At 43.4% G+C, this 19,003-nt stretch overlaps 1 protein-coding gene across 1 annotated transcript in view; it reads right to left on the minus strand.

Moving 5' to 3' along the window:
• LOC138590419 (membrane-associated guanylate kinase, WW and PDZ domain-containing protein 3) overlaps nucleotides 1-19,003 on the minus strand; it is a 50,786-nt gene that overhangs the window by 9,837 nt on the left and 21,946 nt on the right. The window contains exons 4-12 of the mRNA XM_069661057.1: nucleotides 16,021-16,140; nucleotides 13,733-13,906; nucleotides 9,644-9,839; nucleotides 8,150-8,220; nucleotides 6,934-7,095; nucleotides 4,570-5,095; nucleotides 3,798-4,344; nucleotides 3,223-3,286; nucleotides 2,732-3,139 (exon numbers count right to left, since the gene is read on the minus strand). Of these exons, the coding sequence (XP_069517158.1) occupies nucleotides 2,732-3,139; nucleotides 3,223-3,286; nucleotides 3,798-4,344; nucleotides 4,570-5,095; nucleotides 6,934-7,095; nucleotides 8,150-8,220; nucleotides 9,644-9,839; nucleotides 13,733-13,906; nucleotides 16,021-16,140 (2,268 nt within the window). The remainder of the gene's footprint in view (nucleotides 1-2,731; nucleotides 3,140-3,222; nucleotides 3,287-3,797; nucleotides 4,345-4,569; nucleotides 5,096-6,933; nucleotides 7,096-8,149; nucleotides 8,221-9,643; nucleotides 9,840-13,732; nucleotides 13,907-16,020; nucleotides 16,141-19,003) is intronic.

Here is a 19,003-nt window from a genome sequence, read left to right on the forward strand (position 1 = left end):
TAATCCGTTGCTGTCCCTACAATCTTTATCTAATATAACCTTTAAATTAACCATTATTTATATTCATCACAGCATCAAATTGCTCTGACGTCTACAACATGTCAGCCTGTGGATCTAACTTTCATGCTGCAAAAGTCAGCACAAGCAAACTTCAGTCTAACACACAATAACAACCTCGCATGAAGCCAAACAAGTGCCACTGCACCAAACCATCACTCTTAGTAAACAAGACACGAGAAGTGAAGCAAATAATTACGTTTAGACTCCTTCACAGTTCGCAAAGCAGACTGTAGTCTCTCCAGCATGGCTGTTTGGTTAGCATGCACGGAAAAAAACAAAACAAAAAAAAACTCTTAAATTCCTCGTCAGGCAGCGCAGAGGTGCTGAGGTTCACATGTGGCGGTCAACAGGAGCTGAAACACAGGTTTGCCGTCCCCTCTGTTGCTCCTCGATGAAGGGAAACGTTCAGTGTAGCATTTCTCTTAAGCATTCAGAGAGCAATGGAGAGAGCGGGAGGTAGGTGGAAGGCGGAGGTATGGAGGGAGGGAGGGAGGGAGAGATAGAGAGAGAGAGAGAGGGAGGGAGAGTTTTAATCTTTTGAAAAACCAGACTGGACGCTTTTACTGCAGAGTAAAGGGGTGAGAAAGAGAGAGGGAGAGGGAGAGGGGGGCGGGAGCTTGTGAGGGAGAGAAAAAGACAGATGAGAGGAGGAGAGATGGAAAGAGGAAGTGATAGAGGATAAAGGCAGATATGGAGAGACAGAGGCGACTACTTTCAGTGACACGGCAGGAGTGAAATGAAGGGGAGAATGAGGACGCAGAGGTAGATGGAGGGTCTCCGTACCGCAGAGACAGGTGCACCTACAACCTTAATCCCCCCGTGAAAACATAACTGTGTGTTCGCTCTGCTCATAAAGCAAATTGAACTGCATCAAACTGGAACAGAGGGCAGCCAATACAAGACAAAGGCAGGGGAGCGAGAGTAATACATCACGGGGATGCTGCAGTTAAATCTGCTATTCATAAGCACTACACTAAAAGCTAATAAGGGCAGGATGCGTCCGCTTCCCCGACAACATAAACAAGCCTCAACCTCCTGTCAGGTCAGAGCGGGGAAAGAAGCTTAGAGTGAGATACAAGCAATACTTTGAACAAAAGGTCGTTTTGCCAAAGACACCCGAGCTTAAAATTTAATTAAAAAGCACCGATCCGGATTACACCTGTAAATAGGTAGTAGATTTATATGGGCAACAACAAATAATCACTTTATACTAAGACTGTGATGAGAAGATTAATACCACTCTACTGTCTGCAAAGTAACTATGAAGACCACAAGATGGTTAGCTTAGCTTAGCATGAACCGGGTGAAACATTTCGCCTTGTTCAAAGGTAACTAATTTAACACATTATATCTTGTTTGTTTATTCTATACAAAAACTTAGGTCTAAAAACAGCAAGTTTGATTTTGCTGTTTAGCTTAGCTTAGCATAAATACATGGGAAAGACTGTTCACAGGGGAAACAGCTAGCCTCTTATGGTCTGGCAAACCTACCACTAAAAGCTTATTGATATGAGATGTCATATCTTCTTTGTTTGATATGTTCAAAAACTAAAGTCTAAAATCAAGAGGTTTGCATCAGCTGTTTAGCTTAGCTTAGCATTAAGACTGGAATCAGTGGGAAACAGCTAGCATGGTTCAATCTGAAGGTAAAGCTAACCTCTAAAAGTTTACTTATTTGATATTGATTTTGCTGTTTAGCTTAACTTAGCATAGCATAAATACATGAGAAAGACTGTTAACAAGGGAAAACAGCTAGCCTCTCTTGGTCTGGTAAAACCTTCCCCCAAAAGCTTTTTGATATGAGACATTGTATCTTGTTTATTTGATATGTACAACAACTAGAGTCTAAAATCAAGAGATTTGGTTAGCTGTTTAGTTTAGCTTAGCATTAAGAATGTAAACAGGGAGAAACAGCTAGCCTGGTTCTGCCTGTAGGTAAAGCTAACCTCTAAAAGTTTATTTATTAAAAACTTAATTTCTCATTTGTTAAATCCGTACAACAACTCAAGTCTAAAATCAAGAGGTTTGATTTTGCTGTTTAGCTTAGCTTAGCATTAGGACTGGAATCAGGGGGAAACAGCTAGCCTGGTTCTGTCTGAAGGCAAAGCTCACTTAGTAAAAGTTTACTTATTTAAAACGTTATTTCTCATTTGTTTAATCAGCACACAAATTAAAGTCTTACAGCAACAAGTTTGGTTTTGCTGTTTAGTTAAGCAAAAGGAAAAACAGGGCAAAAACAGGGGAAACTGCTAGCTTGGCTAACTCCAAAGGTTACAAAGTCTACCTACCAGTATCTAAAACCTCACTGCTAAACATATTATTGTTTTGTGCTGTGGTTTTTGCTGGGAGCAGTGACTTCCTGGAGTCATTCTGATGATGCATCGTGACTCATCCGGTGGCATGCGGCCATGTTGACCACTTTTTAATCTGTAATTACTTAATGGTACGTTTGTCCACAAGGGCATCCAAATAAAACCTGTTTCACTGGGCAGGTAACCAAATGGTTCCACTGGGCCAGAAAAGTCCAACTAATAAAGCGTAATGGCCATCCAGTCCCACTTTGGATCATTAGATTAAGAAAGTTTCACAGCTTTTCAAAGCAAACTAAATTTAAAGCACTTAACTTGATTCACATGTTGCAGAATAAGATTTGTGACAACGCGCCTCTCACCTTTGCCATTCTCCACATCCTGAGAGGCGATGACAAACCCAAAGCCCTCTCCTGGCTTCCTCTTCAGCTCCACATCGAACCCCCTGAGCGGCCGAGTTCGCTCACCACCCTGCCTCTCCACATCAGGCACTGTGACACCACCCGCCTCGTCCTCCAGGCCCGTGTTGATCCAGTCTTTGGGCTCCATGGTCAGGGTCACTGGAATCGACTCCAAGAAACTGGTGCTCTGGATCAGAGAGGATCGCATCTTGGCTGGTGAGGTAGGGGTGCTGATGGAAGTGCGGGGCAAAGGCAGTGTGTCTGGGAGCATAGAGGAGTTGTCTGAGCCAACAGGTGGAGGAGGGGGGCGGAGGAGAGGCGGTGGAAGTCTCCGAATGGAGCCGGGGGAGACGTTGCAATGATAGATGCCTGACAATGAGAGAGAAAATAACAGATGAATTTCGCCACAATTTGTTGATCAGTAAATAAAATGACAGATATGAGGCACTTACCTCCTCTGTAAACCAACAGGACGACTTCTGCCTGTTTGGTGTGTTCATGGAGAACTGTTTGTACCTGTCAACAATCACATCATTATTTTGTGACACCTTTAAAGGAGGTTTTCATCCCACAAGCTGAATTAAAACACAACCCAGGTGATGAAGCATGTTTTAACTCAGAGGCTCTAAACCGGTGTTACATACTTGTGAATTTATGCTTGTGAATAAACAGCGATAATTAATACTGATGACTAACGAAATGTCGGGGGATGCTCTTAACACGGTCATGATGAAAAAAAGGGATTCAATTACAGGAGAAGTGCTAAAATCAAAATAAAAAACATGATGGTTTTGAAAGTTTACAACTAAAAAAATAAAGTAATAAAATAAACCTACAAATTTTTAGTTCAAATAAAGAGTCTCAATAGGTAAAATCATGTTTCAGTTGTGCTGATTAGAAGCACTCTGTTACAAGTGGTAGCAAGCAGACATCTTTTTTTAAAGCAGAAAAAAATCACTGTTTTAACACATACGCTACAAACTGTTTGACTTTACATCACTTTTTCTCCCCTTTTCTCTTCCTCTACCTGTGAAAAGCTGAGACTCTGCACATCTGCTCCGTTGATTTTGATAATAGCGTCCCCTGGCTGCAGGGAGTTGCACTGCGTCCTGTCCCACACTCTCTTCACTATCGTCATCCTGCCTCCTGGACCGCCTGCCGTCACGCTGAAGCCGAGCCCTCGGTCTCCGTCACTCTGAGCCAAGGCCACTGGCACCAGCTCCCCTCCGCTGAAACTGCCCATACTCCCCCCCCCGGGGGAGGACACACTGCTGGGACTCGCTGTGGGGCTCGTGTTGCTGTAGAAGCCGTTATAGCCTCGGTAGTGAGGGCTTTCCGGGGTAGGAGGAGGCCTGAGAAGTGAGCCGGTCTGCGGTCGGAAGAGGCGGGAACGGGCACTCTGGGAGCCGCCAGGGGAGGTTGAGGGTCTCCTCGGGGACTGAGGGAGGGGCAGCCGGGACCCCGACAGGGTGCAGGTGGACAGGTCGCTTTCAGAGGACTTGGACGGCCCGTGACGCGAATGATGAGGGGGCGTTGAGAGGGAGTTATTGTTGTGGTTGCGGATCATTGATGCCCTGATGAAAAACAACAGGAGGAGTTAAAATAGAGAGTAAAGCAGCTACAAGTCTTTGCATACATACAGTTAGAGTTACAAGTAAAGCACACAAGGCAAGACTAAAACTAAAATGCCACCAAGCAGACTCCCTAAATTATCACTGGAGCTAACAAAGTCAACTGAATGCATCTCAAAAGAACAGTTGCTGCAGTAACCGCCTCTATGATGTACGTGTAGGCGTTACCTGTGTGAACCGATGGCTGAAACGACTTCACTGTCGCTCTGACTGGCGAGCGTCGGGTCGAGCGACTGCAGCCGGGCCATGTGTCTCATAGAACGAGGAGGACGCATGGGGACAGAGGAGGTGACGTTGCTTATACTGGAGCGCCTGTACGAAGTCGGATGTCTGATAGCGAAAGACATGGCATTTCCGTTAGCATCCAGGGTCACCCCTGGCTCCATGTAGTTCACGTCACTGTGGACCCCGTTGTAATTAAAGTGCTGGCTCTGGGGAGTGGGCGTAGGGAGGCGAGGTAGTTGGTGAAGAGGCTGAGGCTGGGTGGTGGTGGGTGCTAGGATTGGGTCCCCGCTGTCTAGAAACCGTGGCGGGGGCTGCTTGGGACAGCCGTCGTGGTTGTAGAGCATGGGATACCCTCTTCTGACCTCCACGTCCACACTGTGGCCCACAGGCACCGACTTGAGCATCTCTACCACCTCTTTGTGAGACACCCCCAGCACGCAGACGTCATTGATGTACACGAGGATGTCCGCTGATAAAACACAACAGAAGAAGACATCATTACAACACATCGAATACAATACTTCTGATTTTGAATAATACAAAGCACAATAACTAGTGGCCAACTGATAACCGTAACTTTTAACGAATCAGATATTAAAGGATTAAAGGGAATCTGGAGGCTGCTTTCTAAATCAAACAACTTTTTCAAAGAATATGTAGCAACCAATTCTAGCGAAGCCGATCTGCTCAGCTGTGATGCTGTGCTGCAGACAGTGCTGGGAGTGTTGTTAGCGATGGAGTCGGCGCATGCTCTGCTAGACAAACTAAGCGATGACATCATTTCTTAATCACCCCAAGCATTGCTTTCAACATTATATCCATCCATCCATTATATATACAGCTTCTCCTGTTCAGGGTCGCTGGAGGGCTGGAGCCTATCCCAGCTGTCAATTGGCGAGAGGCGGGGTACACCCTGGACTGATCGCCAGTCAATCACAGGGCTGACACATAGAGACAGACAACCTATCACACTCACACTCCCACCTACGGGCAATTTTAAGCCCTTTTCCCACCGGTCAAAAAACTCACTAACGCCCGGCTTTTTTGCTTAATGGGAAAGGTTACAATCGATATTCAGACCCGGGTCAAATGACTCTGCAGTAGACTGAATGAGTGATAGATACAATAAAGACCTAACCACCGTAACATCTTCTCTGTTTACTAACCCTGTCTCCGGCGCGTTTGTGATGTCAGACAGTGACGCAGCAGAAGAGAGACCAAAGGGAGTATACTCCACTGGCAATGGGAACAGAGACAATCGGCATCTATAAGCAGGTCTTAAAAACCTGCGTCAACACACAAAATTTAGTTGGAAAGGGGTATTAGAGTCACCAATAACCACCTAACCAGCCACCTAACATGTCTTTGGACTGTGTACCCGGGAGAACATGCAAACTCCACACAGAAAGCTCCCCTTCATCCGAGCTGGGACTCGAACAAGGAACCTTCTAGCTATGTGGTGACAGCGCTACCCACTGCACCACCGTGCAGCCCTCAACATTATATGTTCTTTAAAAAGGTTTTCATATAAGGGCATATTAGGAAACATACTCTGATACAGGTATATCCATCATAGGGCCGTATCAGCTGGAAAATATCGGCCAACAGATTTATCAGTCAAGCCTTCAGAATTAAATGTCTGCAACTTTTTGGTTCCTTTCACGTCTGTTTTTATCGATTGCGGTTTGAACTCTTTCAAACATTTTCATATGCTTGAGATAACCGTGTGCAGATAAGTGTATTTTGCAAATGAAACAGTGTCTGTGTGTTTTGTGTGGGCGTTGACTAATCCAACCAACAAATCCCTCTAAACCAGCCTATTAACAGATATGAACTGGATCAGTCCCTGCAGAGACCGCCCGTGCACGGGCTTGATAGAGCAGTAATATCTGGGTATTTGTGTGCGAGCGTGGATGCGTACCGTTGCATATGCACGTGTTATGATAGCTTGATTATGGCGTGCTGGCCCTGAGGATTAAGGACTGATTGTGATATACACTTGCTGTCGGAGATCAGGAAAGGCATAATAAGTATAATCCCAGAGAGCGGAGACGGAGAGGTAGAGATAAGATGTAAAATCACACGGCTGATTGAAAGGCTTTGCAAGATTTCCATAGTTACAGCGCTCAGTCTGCAGCTAGAAAGTCTTGTACTATGTCTAATAATAAACCAGTACGTTTTGTCTTTGTGTCCTAGAATATCCCACCTCCTCTCTTCAGTTGATATCATCTCACTTATCTTTTTTTAGCAACACATCTCAGCTAGCATTCTCGTGCAGAAATCACTCCCGGTTCACTGTCAGTGTACCTGTCTTAAGAGCTGAGGGTCCACTTGATGTCACACTGTAAACCTGGAGGAACTCTCTCGGCCTGCTGCCCCCGACAATATTGAAACCGAACCCTCTGGAGCCCTTGGTCAGGTGTGTGTGCACAGGGAAACCCCTGAGATCCCCAGGCAGGTCTGTGAACCCTAGTTTATGGAGAGACAGAGAGAGAATGAGAGAATGATGATACTTAGCTCTGGGGACTAGTCATGCAAGTCTTCAAGGCAACACGGATTTCTAAATAAAAGCAGACTAGTGTAAAAAGGATAGATGTCAGTTTCAGTCTTGTGTGTTTGGACGACTAAAGGGTATTTAAGGAGTTTAGAAGAAGAACAGAGAGTGTCAGGACTCTGCAATACAACCTCCAGATGGCTTGTAACTAAAAATATGTATAAATAAAAAGACATGCACACAAACCCCAAAGCTTTTGGTGGAAAATTGCATTAAATGCAGCAACAATTAACAGACTATACATCCTTCAAATATGCGCATAATCTCTTAGATCTACCCGACTCAGGGCTGTAATCTTGGCCTTTGCATCACAAAATCAGTGGACAATATTTTCCTCCCATTTTACTTCTTATTTGAGCTCTATGTTTGTAAAGTTGGGAGTCATTTAAAGTTACATAAATGTAAAATTTTGTCCATGCTAGCATTTTGAAAGTGTCAGTTTGGATTCCACTTGTGCTCATCCTTTCTTGTGCAGGTAATTCTGGCCATAATGGACAGAACATCCCCTTCTGCTGGTGAGACGAGTGTACTGCACTTGAGCCTAAGCTGGAGTCATGGCACAATAACAGATGGGTTCCATGCAGTCATGTCATACAGACCTTAAAAACTAGATTATGTCCTTGTTCTTTTAACAGCGAATCATGCGACCAAATTATGAAATTAAGTTGCCGGTCACGTGCCGTCCACGTGTCAACCCCGCCTGCCTCAGCAGCGAGTCTGGCTCCCTGCCAGCAGCTCCGAGCTTTAGGCCTTAATCACTTACATGTCTCTGTTCCGCTAGAAGCTCATTCCATCTCATTTGACTCTAACAAGCTGCCTCTGTCTCTTACTTCCGCTCTTGACAAATATGTAGCTTCATTTAGGCCCTTCAACAGTTAAATGTGTCACCAGTGTTGAAATAATTACACCCAGAAAGAGAAAGAGAGAGGGAGAGACACGAGGAAGAAAGAAACAAACAAAGAGGCTCACATTCGTTTTTGTAGACCGTCTCTCGGCTTGACGCTCGAGCACTCTGCCAGCTGGTCCTCTTTGGGTTGCGTCTTGGAAACACAAAGGGGGGAAAGCAAATGAAAAGCCTGCCTCTTCAGAGACATAATAGTATTGGATATGACAGCATTTGAATTCAATATGCTCAGAACAGAGATGACTTCCAGAGAAAGTCAAGAGAACTTTGCAAAGAAGCTCTACTGTATTCAAATCCTTTTAGAGGAATAGTTATTAATATTTCAGGAAGCAGACATATTCACCTTCTTGCTAATACTTGAATAAAAAGGTAGATACTGCTATTGTGTCTGTTCAATATGAAGCTGGAGCCAGAATACAGTCAGCTTAGCTTAGCTGCTCAAAGGTAACTAAACATGCCGACCTGCATCTCTTAAGCTCAGTAAAAAAACAGTTAATAATGTTTCATGGGGTTACAGCGTATGTTAGGCAATGATTTTCGTTTGAGCTCAGGCTTAAAGGAGAAATTTGCACCTGGAAAAAGCCACCATCAGTCAAAGCTGGTGTTCTCTGTAATCGATAGAAGCAATAATATTTTAAATTGGCGCCAAAGCTGTGGCAAAAGTTGTACAAACACCTTGTGGTTTCGCCACGTGGTTACATTCCTACAACACCCAGCATGCATTGCACCCCTCCATCTGAAAGGAACGGCCCAGCGAGAGACGCTGGAGTGAAATACTACCGGTTTCACTGCAGACGATGGCTCAGAGCGGCAGAATCTGAAATTTGATGAGAATATATACCGGTGGATTGTCTAAAAAATCTTCAGGTCTGCAGTCTACATTTCAAACCTGACGATTTTGAAAGAGACATGACATCGGAGGCGGGCGCCCTAGATTGGGGAAGTGTAGTTTAGCAAGCTCCCTGGCTCCCTCCTCCAATGTGCCCTGGAAAACCTCCGCCAGACTACGTAAAACGCGTCATCTGGTGGAGGTTTTCCAGGGCCCATTGGAGAAGCGGATAGCTTGCATTTTTTTTCCTACTATAATGGCATTAGCTCCTCATAATAGCATGATAGGACTGAGGTTGAGAATCGGCGTACTGGCCCTTTAAATTAGGGGCAATCACAATCTGTCGGTGAAACTCACTTTGACACAAAACTGGATGTTTCCAGAAGCAGTCACAGCAAATCCTATTTATGGATTTCGCACTTGATATTTTGTGAGGATTAAACAAACAAGATAGAAAATGTTGAACCAGAGAAGCTTAAAAGGTAGATTTCACCTTCAGACAGAAGATGGCTAGCGGTTTCCCCCAGTTTACAGCTTTTGTGCTAAGCTAACTTAACGGCAAAATCACGTTTTTGTTCGGATTAAAAAACAATCAAGATCATATTGAGCAAACTGATAAGAGAGGATTTTTATCGTTCATCTAACCCTCTGCAAGATAAGCTTAATAAACGTGTCACAAAATGTTGAACTATTCCTTTAACACGTGTGTGAAGAACATGTCGATACTCACTCGACGTAGTGAGGCTCTCCGGGGTCACTGAAGGCCAGCTCCCAGTGATCCGGCATCACACCTCTCACCCTGGCGATGCTTCTGCCACCGATGATCCCGTTCTCTACGACACGACCATCCCCGCCGCTGGACGTCCGGGGCCGCCTGGGGGACCGGTGGCTGGGCCGGGCGCTGCTGCTGATGCCTGCAGAGCCTGCTGTAATTAAAGTGACAAGAAAGAGTGTTAAAAATCTAAATTGGACAGGGATTTATTATTTACCCGAGGCAGAAGGTAGAAAAGTTTCTCCTGCAATCTTTAACGACCTGATGGCGGCAATTCCACCGGGGGGTTGTCAGGCAGAAAGGCCTGAGGTCAGCATCTCGGCCGGCTTTGTCCTCCCTCTAAGGAGGCAGAGCGTGTCACCATGCATGCCACTCTAAGAAAAATAAGCACTTTTTTTTTGCCTAGCTGTCCTTGTAGCTGTCCTTCAGCTGTGAGCTCCAGCATGGATCAGAGAGATGTCGGACACCACAAGGGGCGTCCTGAGTCCTGCTGCACACGACAAGCGCTTGCCGAAGCCCTCCACCCACACAGTATCACTTCAGAAGATGACTCAGCAAAGGTCAGGGTGTTGGATGGCTCTCTCAAAACTCCATCCTGCATCCTGCATTCAAATCCCCCCTCTGGTTCGGGCTGCCTGCTGCCCTACCTGCTTGTTTGGAGCACGTCTCTAACTATCTGGATCTCTGCCTGCCTGCGTTTATAATCTCCCACACATTTCCGCCTCGCTCTTATCTTGTGCACCATTTTGGCTCCCTGCCTCCACCTTCCCTAACTCTCAGGCTCCCCCCTCCTACCTGCCTCCACCACCGCCCTGTGTCGCTGCCTTACTACCTCACCCCTATTATCTAATCTCATGCTCTCCTTCTGCTCAGCCCTGGTGTTCTGGTTTCTTGTTCCCATCACTTCTCCAACTCTGAAACACACTGCCTTCAAAATATATTTATAAAACAATATGATACATGAAAACAACATATAAAAGAACCTTATAAAATACCAGTGGTGATCTCTTACAAAAAACAGTGTCTATTTGTGGCCCTTGTCACGTTTCAGATAAGAGCTGCAATGATTAAAGGAGACAACCAATTGTCAACTCTAAATTCATCACCAACTACTCTGGTAATCAATCAGTCAGTTTGAAATTTGTGTTGTATAAAAAAGGCACAACTCTCTGATGCCAGCTTCTGGATGTTGCTACTTCACTCCTCATTCTGTCATTTTATAGACCAAACAACAAATTTATTGAAAGACGAAATAACTGCCGGTTCAGCTCAGCAGTTAAAGATATAATCTCGAAGATTTTCATTTAAATAAATGTCTGTTAAGTCAATATCTATCGCCGAATGAGGTAACACAATGGTGATTGAGCCTATGGCCCACTGATGAAAGCCTTTGTGCCACAAGAGACGCCCAGTTAGTGACGCGTTTTCCATCAGCCAGCAGTGGTTGGTCTGCCAGAGAGGGTAGGCGGAGATAAGCGGCTGCTTTTCCTTTCTCTGCAAGTGTTGCGAGTAAACAGTAATCTACTATGGCTGAACAAACAAAGAAAAGATGGATGACTACAGATACAACTTCAGAAATAAGTGAAAATCCAAAGAAAAAGAAACAAACTCGACGCTCAGATGAAGCAAACAGTCTAAAAATGAAAGCGACAGTCAGCGAGGAAAATCAAGAGTTACAACCGGAGCCAACCGTGGATGTCTGGTAATCTGGGAAGTGTTCACCCGCAATTACGTGTTATCGCCATTAGGTGCCGCCAAATAGAACGAGACTGAGATCTTTGAGATTATCACTTTAAATCGAGTGTCCCATATACAGAGGCCCCAGTCCTCAATTCGGTGGCCCTAGGTTCGACTCCCAGCCTCGGCCCATTGCTGCGTGTCATCCCCACTCTCTCTTCCCTTGTTTCGGATAACATCCACAGTCCCCAGGCTATGAATAAAGGCATAAAAAGGCCCCCCAAAAATAGATTTGAGAGTTTTTTTGAGCTTCGATCAAGGAGACATTTCCCCTCTAAACTTCTCAGAACATTTCATTTAAATAGCAGTTTGAGGCCAAAAAAGGTAAAAGGAATTAATATTTCAAAAAAGGTAAAGATTAGAGAAAAGTCCACAGAATTAATAAAACATTTCTGAAGCAGAACTCGACTCTTAAACTACCGGTCTTTATGTCACAGCGAGCGTTTCTCTGCAAAAAGTAGTTCTTTCACTTTGATCGTTAAAACATTTTCTAATCATAACTCTTTACTTTTATTTTGAATGCAGGATCTTTTACTTGTAATGGAATATTAAATATGTTGTATTGTTGCTTTTATAGACTTGGATAAAGCTTCTGTTTACTTCTTCCACCACTGGTGATAAATGAGTCTTTTAAGCCTTCTGTTTCGCATGATAAACCCCGTCTGGCACGCTGAGTCATCCATCACGTCTAATACAGAAAACGTTATCTTACTGATGATAGAAAAACATCTATAACCACCATGTGTTGGCTCTTCTGTCCTGTAACAGTCTCTCTTAATAAAAGAAGTAAGTTCACTTTGATGTAACTCATCCCAGTGAATTAGCAGTAACTCTAAAATGATTGTTGTGGTATTCATTCATTTTGAGTGATACTAATTTTCAGAACACTTTAAGTTGCAGTAATTGATTACGGTTAGTTAACTCATTTTTATAGCATTTTTAATAGCTGTAAATGCCACCTGAGGGCTGCTCTGACGCAAGAGAGTGCCCACAAGGTGAAAGGAGACGATACGACGATACGCCATGTCTGTACTGGAATGGGAGTATTTTTGGAGGGAAACCTGCGTTTTATGATTGTTGCTGAAATCATTCACCTCTACCAAGGACACAGCAACGGGCACAGTGACATTTCTGTTTTATGCGGTAGTTGTTTTTAACTAGTTTAAAATGTTAAAGTCAGGGTAAAATGTGAATTAAGCTAGCTGTGTGGTAGCTAGCTGTAGCTGGCAGCCTACAGTAACGTTGATTGTTGTAAGGGTGGCGGCTGCAAGGGCGATCATGACGATGAATGTCCGTTGAAAGAAAGAAAACATAAAACTGTATACAAAAATATGAATACAAAATATTAGCTGCAGTCGTGAGGTGTGTCTTATTTATCCAAATGAGTATTAACACCTGACATTGATTTGAGGACACTGGGTCACATGACATGGAAGCTACTGAATAAAAACTATAAATGTTTCCAGAATAGATTCTTTTTTTTTTTAATAAAAATGCATCTTATACATCAAATTTTTGTGTTAATGCAACTTAAAAGGTTTTAGGTAATCGGTTTCCTCAATTGAAATGAGTCGACACAGAGTTTTAAGTGGAGATAAACTACTTAACTAAGTTCATCTTACTTAATTGATCAGTTCAGAATGCGGGGTACTGTTTACATTTATTTAAGTTACCTTAACAATAAATAAAAGAGTTAGGTTTCCTCAAATGGTTTGACTTATCAGGTTTTACAGAGTACTTGGATACATTAAGATCACATCTTTAAAAAAGTACAGCTCACTCAAATATGTTCATTTGAAACACACACACACGACTCGACCCAGTTAAGTTCTTTAACGTACTTTTCCCAAGGTAATCGGTTTCCTAATTTATTTGAAGTAAACTTCACTTGTTAGAGTTTACAGTGTAGAGTGATTTACTGATTTAACTCAAACACTCCCTGCTTCCTTTTTACATGACCTCCCCGTGAGCATCCTCCCCTATCTGCTTACCTCCTCCCCTGCCCCACCTAAGGCAGTGTGACCTTCCTTTGGAGGTGAGCCAGCAATCGATGAGGCCACAGCCCCCTCTGAGAGTTTAGAGCATACTAATCGTGCTGATGATTGATTAATTTGGGTATCAGAGACTGAAGCTATAGATACAGGGACAATGCAGCATTTAGCTGCTGGCTGCTGTGCAGGACTTAACAGACAACAGAAAAACAACAATACTCTTCTTATGATACCGCTAGCACCCGATTAGCTCTTGATTTTTTCCTCCAGATTTACATTTATGACCTCGCTCGCACATGCCAGGTGTAGCGATACTCGCCTGACAGGCCCGAGTCCTCCTCGCTGTTCTCGCCCTCCTCTGCAGCCTTCTCCAGGTTGCTGAGCGATTTGCTGCGTGTGCGGAAGTTTCTGAGCAGGTTGCGGTGTTCCTGGTAGGTGATGGGGGGGGTCTCTGCACTGATGTGAACGGGCCGAGGTGTGCCGTAGTAATTCCCTGAGAGGCAGAAGGACAGGAGAACGGCATCATGAAACTGGATTGCAGTATGATAGATTTTAAAACATCTTTATGGGCCAGATCACCTTCTCGTTGAGGCTCCAGAAAAACAAATATGAAGAAATTTAGGGAGCGTTGTCTCCTTCTTTTTTGAATGAAAACCACCCGGTGTTCTATTTCTTAATGTGCTATAGTGTAATAAGCTTATTGTAAAAGGTAAACACACTGAGTGAACTGTGTATTTGCTCAAAACAAATCTTATAACTGAGACTGAAATAAAGCGAAATGTCTTGGGATAAAAATAAAATCTATTGACATTAATCTAAAGGTTGTGAGTCGCAGCACACATTCTGCTTTAACATGTAAATAAAAAACTCTATATTCAGATATTCAGTCGCAGAATGGTTTCCTGTCATAACGCACACGTCCGTATACGTGCATCATGTGTCCCCAGAGATCATCTTCTGTATGTGTTCTATATTCTCAGTCCGAACCATCTGCTCCAGCTGCTAAAGAACAAATTAAATTACCTCCTCTCCTCCATTTGGCTCATGGAGATCCAAAATGGGTTGAGGGGAAACATTAGATTACTGAACCCAACAACAAGGTCACCAGCCGTCACCATTTACTGCAGTTTCTGCAGGCGACCGCGCGCACAATGCCGCAGAAGCTCCTGATTGCTTTGCTGTAGCGATGAGTCCGTCAATGTCACACATAAGGCGAGTGAGGAGGACATTCATTGCTCCCATTAAACTCTTATAAATTATGAATGCTAATGTATGGAGGCATTTTAATCAGAGGCAGCCCTCTGACCCTTACTGGGGGAGGAGTCTGCGGGGTGGATACGAGCTGAGCAACACCTGATGGCATTAATATGCATAAGAAGGTGGCTGTCCGATTATGATCTATGTTAACCTCATTTATCACAACAAAAAATGTCAGTGTTCGTTATTAATAGGAAATACAATGAATATATTTAAAGAAGGGAAATAGTCCCTCAGGGGACAGCTGTGGTAAATACGCTTATTTGCTTTGTTTCCGGTTACATTGAAATCGTTTGCAGTGTGTCGCGTTTGCACCAAAGCTTCCATCAGCCTGTTGTCTGCATTTCAATTGGTTGCTTCATCCATTTGAAGATTAAGCAAGTTATGAAGCTAACTGCTTCACAGCAAGAGAATATAATATAGAAAATGTTTAGAGGTGCAAGCCCCACCCCCAAAGTTCCTGTACTTTTCTTTGTACTTTTTGGAGATTCAAATAATGTCCAAAGAATGTGATTCAGACCTCAGTCCCGGCGTTGGGAAAGCACTGAGGTCCTCCAAAGAGAAATAATGGCTCACATAAAATACTGCAAATACTTGACCAATCACAAATGTTCAAAGCTGCAAGCCCCGCCCCCAGAGTTCCTGTACTTCTCTCTGTACTTTTTGGAGGTTCAAATAATGTCCCTAAAATGTAATTCAGATCCCGGCCCCTGCCCTGGGAAAATACTGAGTTCCTCCATAGAAAAAAAAGCTGACATAAAGTGCTGCAATATTTGACCAATCAGACATTTTTGAAACTTCGAGAACCATTTCAGAAGTTCCTGTGCTTTTTCCTGTGCTTTTTGGAGGTAAAATAATTACCCCAGAATGTAATTTAGACCTCGGCCCCTGCACTGGGAAAGCACTGAGTTCCTCTAAAAGACAAAATAAAATGCAGAAAAATTTGACCAATCAGAAATGCTCGAAGCTGCGAGCTTCTACTTTTTTCTCTGGACTTTTTCAAATAATTTCAAATAATAAAAAATTCAAATAATGTCCACACAATGTAATTCAGACCTCAGTCCCTGCCCTGAAGAAAGGTAAGCAATGAGATCCTCCAAAGGAAAAAAATGGCTGACATGAAATACTGCAAATACTTGACCAATAAGAAATGTCCAGAGCTGCAAGCCCCACCCCCAAAGTTCCTGTACCTTTTTCTTTACTTTTGAGGAATTAAATAAATGTCCCCAGAATGTATTTTAGACCCCGCTCGCTGCAATGGGGATGCACCGATTTCCTCCAAAGGTTCCTCGTCCCTGGAGAAAGTTTTTGTGGCTTTAGTTGGGACGGTTTAACGAGTTATATCCTCACCTTTAAACTTCCCGCTCTCCAGCAGCGCTCCCGACTCCTCCAAGGAGAAGAACTCCTCAATGGAGACAAAGTTGTAGTCTACGCCTGTGATTTCTCCATCTCTGGCCTGTCTGGTCGTACCTGGGAGAGAGAAATACACCGTCATACATCTGAGCCGTGAAGGCCACAAACACTGCTAGCTCCAACTTGGATGATACATCAATTAATCAAGGCCCTTTGTGCTCATTAGTCATGTACCTGAGTTAAACAAAACAACATCTCAGCATTCTATAAGTGGTCTTCCATCACGTTAGTTTGACAAATTAACGACGACAAACAAAAGGTAACAACTAATGGATCTATTCTTGTTGTAATTAAAGCGAAAAACAATCTTAGAAAGGAGTACATTTACTGATAATAAAAACAAGTGACCTTTTAATTCAGAGCATGTCACTGTTGATGTAAATTCATTCCCAGAGCAACGGAGCATTCACCCACAAGCCATAATTTGCCCTTTGGTTCGAAGAGCCCGATGATGACGGCAGCCATTTACCAGGCCCTCTTTATTATGAGCAGATCAATGAGAACAGAATTAATCATTAATGAGGCACCGTGAAAGTCTTCAAGTATTTCTATCAACATTGCACAAGACGGAGCACTCGGATGATCAATGGTGTGTCATCATAATTGATTCCCATTGACCTTGGCCTGGATGAGAGCAGGGAGTCCAAACCCACAGCAGAAAAAAAGTGTCCCGTCATTACAGAATCACAGATGAAACCGTTAAACGCATGTGCGGGCATGTAGCGTGAAATATATCACATTCTCACAGGACTGATTAAGCCCGCTCTGACCTTGAGACGAGCAATTCCTCTCCCAAGACAGAATCACACCAAGCCCAAACTAAGGACGAATCTGCGTCCTTCTCCTCGAGGACCACATGTGATGTCAGCGTGGCGCCGGCAGGAGGGAGTCACACCCACATACCCTATAAAACCCGTGATTAATGCACTGCTGTCCCGGGAGCGGCTCTCGCGGCCACAATGACACACGCGGGACGGCACAGAGCATGCATGCAAACACACACTGCAGCTAACTAACACATGAATAAACACAGACACAAAGGGCTGGAAACACAAACATTAGAGAGCATGAGGCATCTCGGTCTGACCTCGTCGCTCTGCAGCACAAAGTGTGTTTAATGTACAGTATGGGTTCCTTTCAGCTGCAGAGGAGGAGTTTGTTCGCCTCACTCTGACCCTGCTTTACTACTTTTAATCACAAAGATCATGTTTCAAGGCTTTAGATGAAATCACTAAACATGTATATATGTAGCATCCTCCTCCTGCATCCTTTTTTACATTATCAATTAATCTGACCATTATTTCCTTGATAAACCGATTCATGACAAAATTTTGCTTCAAATATGACAAAAAGAACATTTCCATCCACCGATTATCTGTACTGCTTATCCTTAGGGTCACAGAGGTCCTCCCTGTACAGGCCCCATTGATGATCATAATTGTTCCTTGCTAATCGACAAATGGATTGATTGATGAACCCTTTCAGCTCAGGTTGAGTTTTCTTATGTTGGACTCTCTGCTTCCCAGAGAAGAGACGGTTTGACCCTCACTTCCTGGTTGATTAGAAAACTGTGCGCTGCTTTTAAAGCAGGTGTAAATGACTGATGTACTCCACCTCCTGAAACTGTACATATTATATATCTAATAAGTCCATTCTTTGTTTCAACTTTGTGCCACGCTGCACCTCATCTCTCTGAAGCACTAAGTGTGTTTAATATACAGTTTGTGTCCTGATCAGCTGATGATGAGGTATTAGCCTTTGATTTGGTGCTGGCAGTTGTAGCCAATAGATGCATGTAGCCTTTTTGTGAGGCTACTTCTTCTTGACTACTTTTTTTATCACAAAAGAAAATGCAAAAAGGTATTTTCCTGGCTTTATATGAAAATTGACTATATTGAATTATGGGCTAATCAATTAGATTAAAAACCCGATATAAGTTGACTTAAAGCTGCTGTGAGAAACTTTCGGTTTGTGTTGATTTTGGCGCCCCCTGTGGACAAAGGCGTCTTATCTCATTGCTGACTTTGTCCTGTACATGCTTAAGTGGTGGGATTAAACAAAAAAAATCACAATTTAAATTTCTGTCCTGAAAAATGTAAACAAAAGCAGCGTGCGGTTAATCGCTTCGTCGGACACCTACCCCCCGCCAGCTGTTTCAGGCATTAAAAATAACCATATAGAAATAATGAATCTTGTCGCTGATGGTCTGGTTTGCTTTTGTAGCTCATATAGAGTAATCAGAATTAATTTCGGTCTGTTTCATAAGCAGCAAGAAAACCTCACAGACGGCTGCGAGGACCCTGTTGAAATGCAAAGAATTATTTGTCTCTTTCTTTCTTTGCCGATAAAATCACAGATCTAGCAGCTTTAATGTGCCCCAAAACTCACCTAACTTTGCACTCACATGAGAAATGGGGAAAGTGTCTCGTGCATGACAGTGTCAGTATAGCTCTACGGCACCACCTACATTACATACTCCCAGTTAAGCTGGATATTCTCTTCTCGATGAATTTATTCATTCATAATTTGTCTAAAGGATGTGAAAAAATTCCTGACACTTATTTGCTGGAAGCTGGAAAAGCAGCTCAAGTTTTCCTTAAACGCCTTGCGCTTCTTAGAGAAGAGATCCTCACTTCCCGGCTCATTAAGAAACTGTCTGGTGTTTTTAAAGGGGATGTGAACACCTGATGTGATTGGCCATCATTATAGCTCGCAACAAATACCATCTGCTCATACTGTATATATTCAAAAAGACCATTTTTCACTCCATTGTTGGGCACACTGCACCAGCGTTTGGCACACTTTGTCACCAAAAACTACAAAAACTGAACCAGTCCACTTAAAGGAAATCATACGTCTCTTAGTCTAATTAAAGATCTGATCGCAAATCTCCTGATGACACCTGACATGTGTAACTCTT

The sequence above is a fragment of the Semicossyphus pulcher genome, unplaced genomic scaffold (assembly GCF_022749685.1).
Source record: "Semicossyphus pulcher isolate SPU_LCO1_2020_fin unplaced genomic scaffold, fSemPul1.0.p SCAF_13, whole genome shotgun sequence".
NCBI classification, from domain to species: Eukaryota; Metazoa; Chordata; class Actinopteri; order Labriformes; family Labridae; genus Semicossyphus; species Semicossyphus pulcher.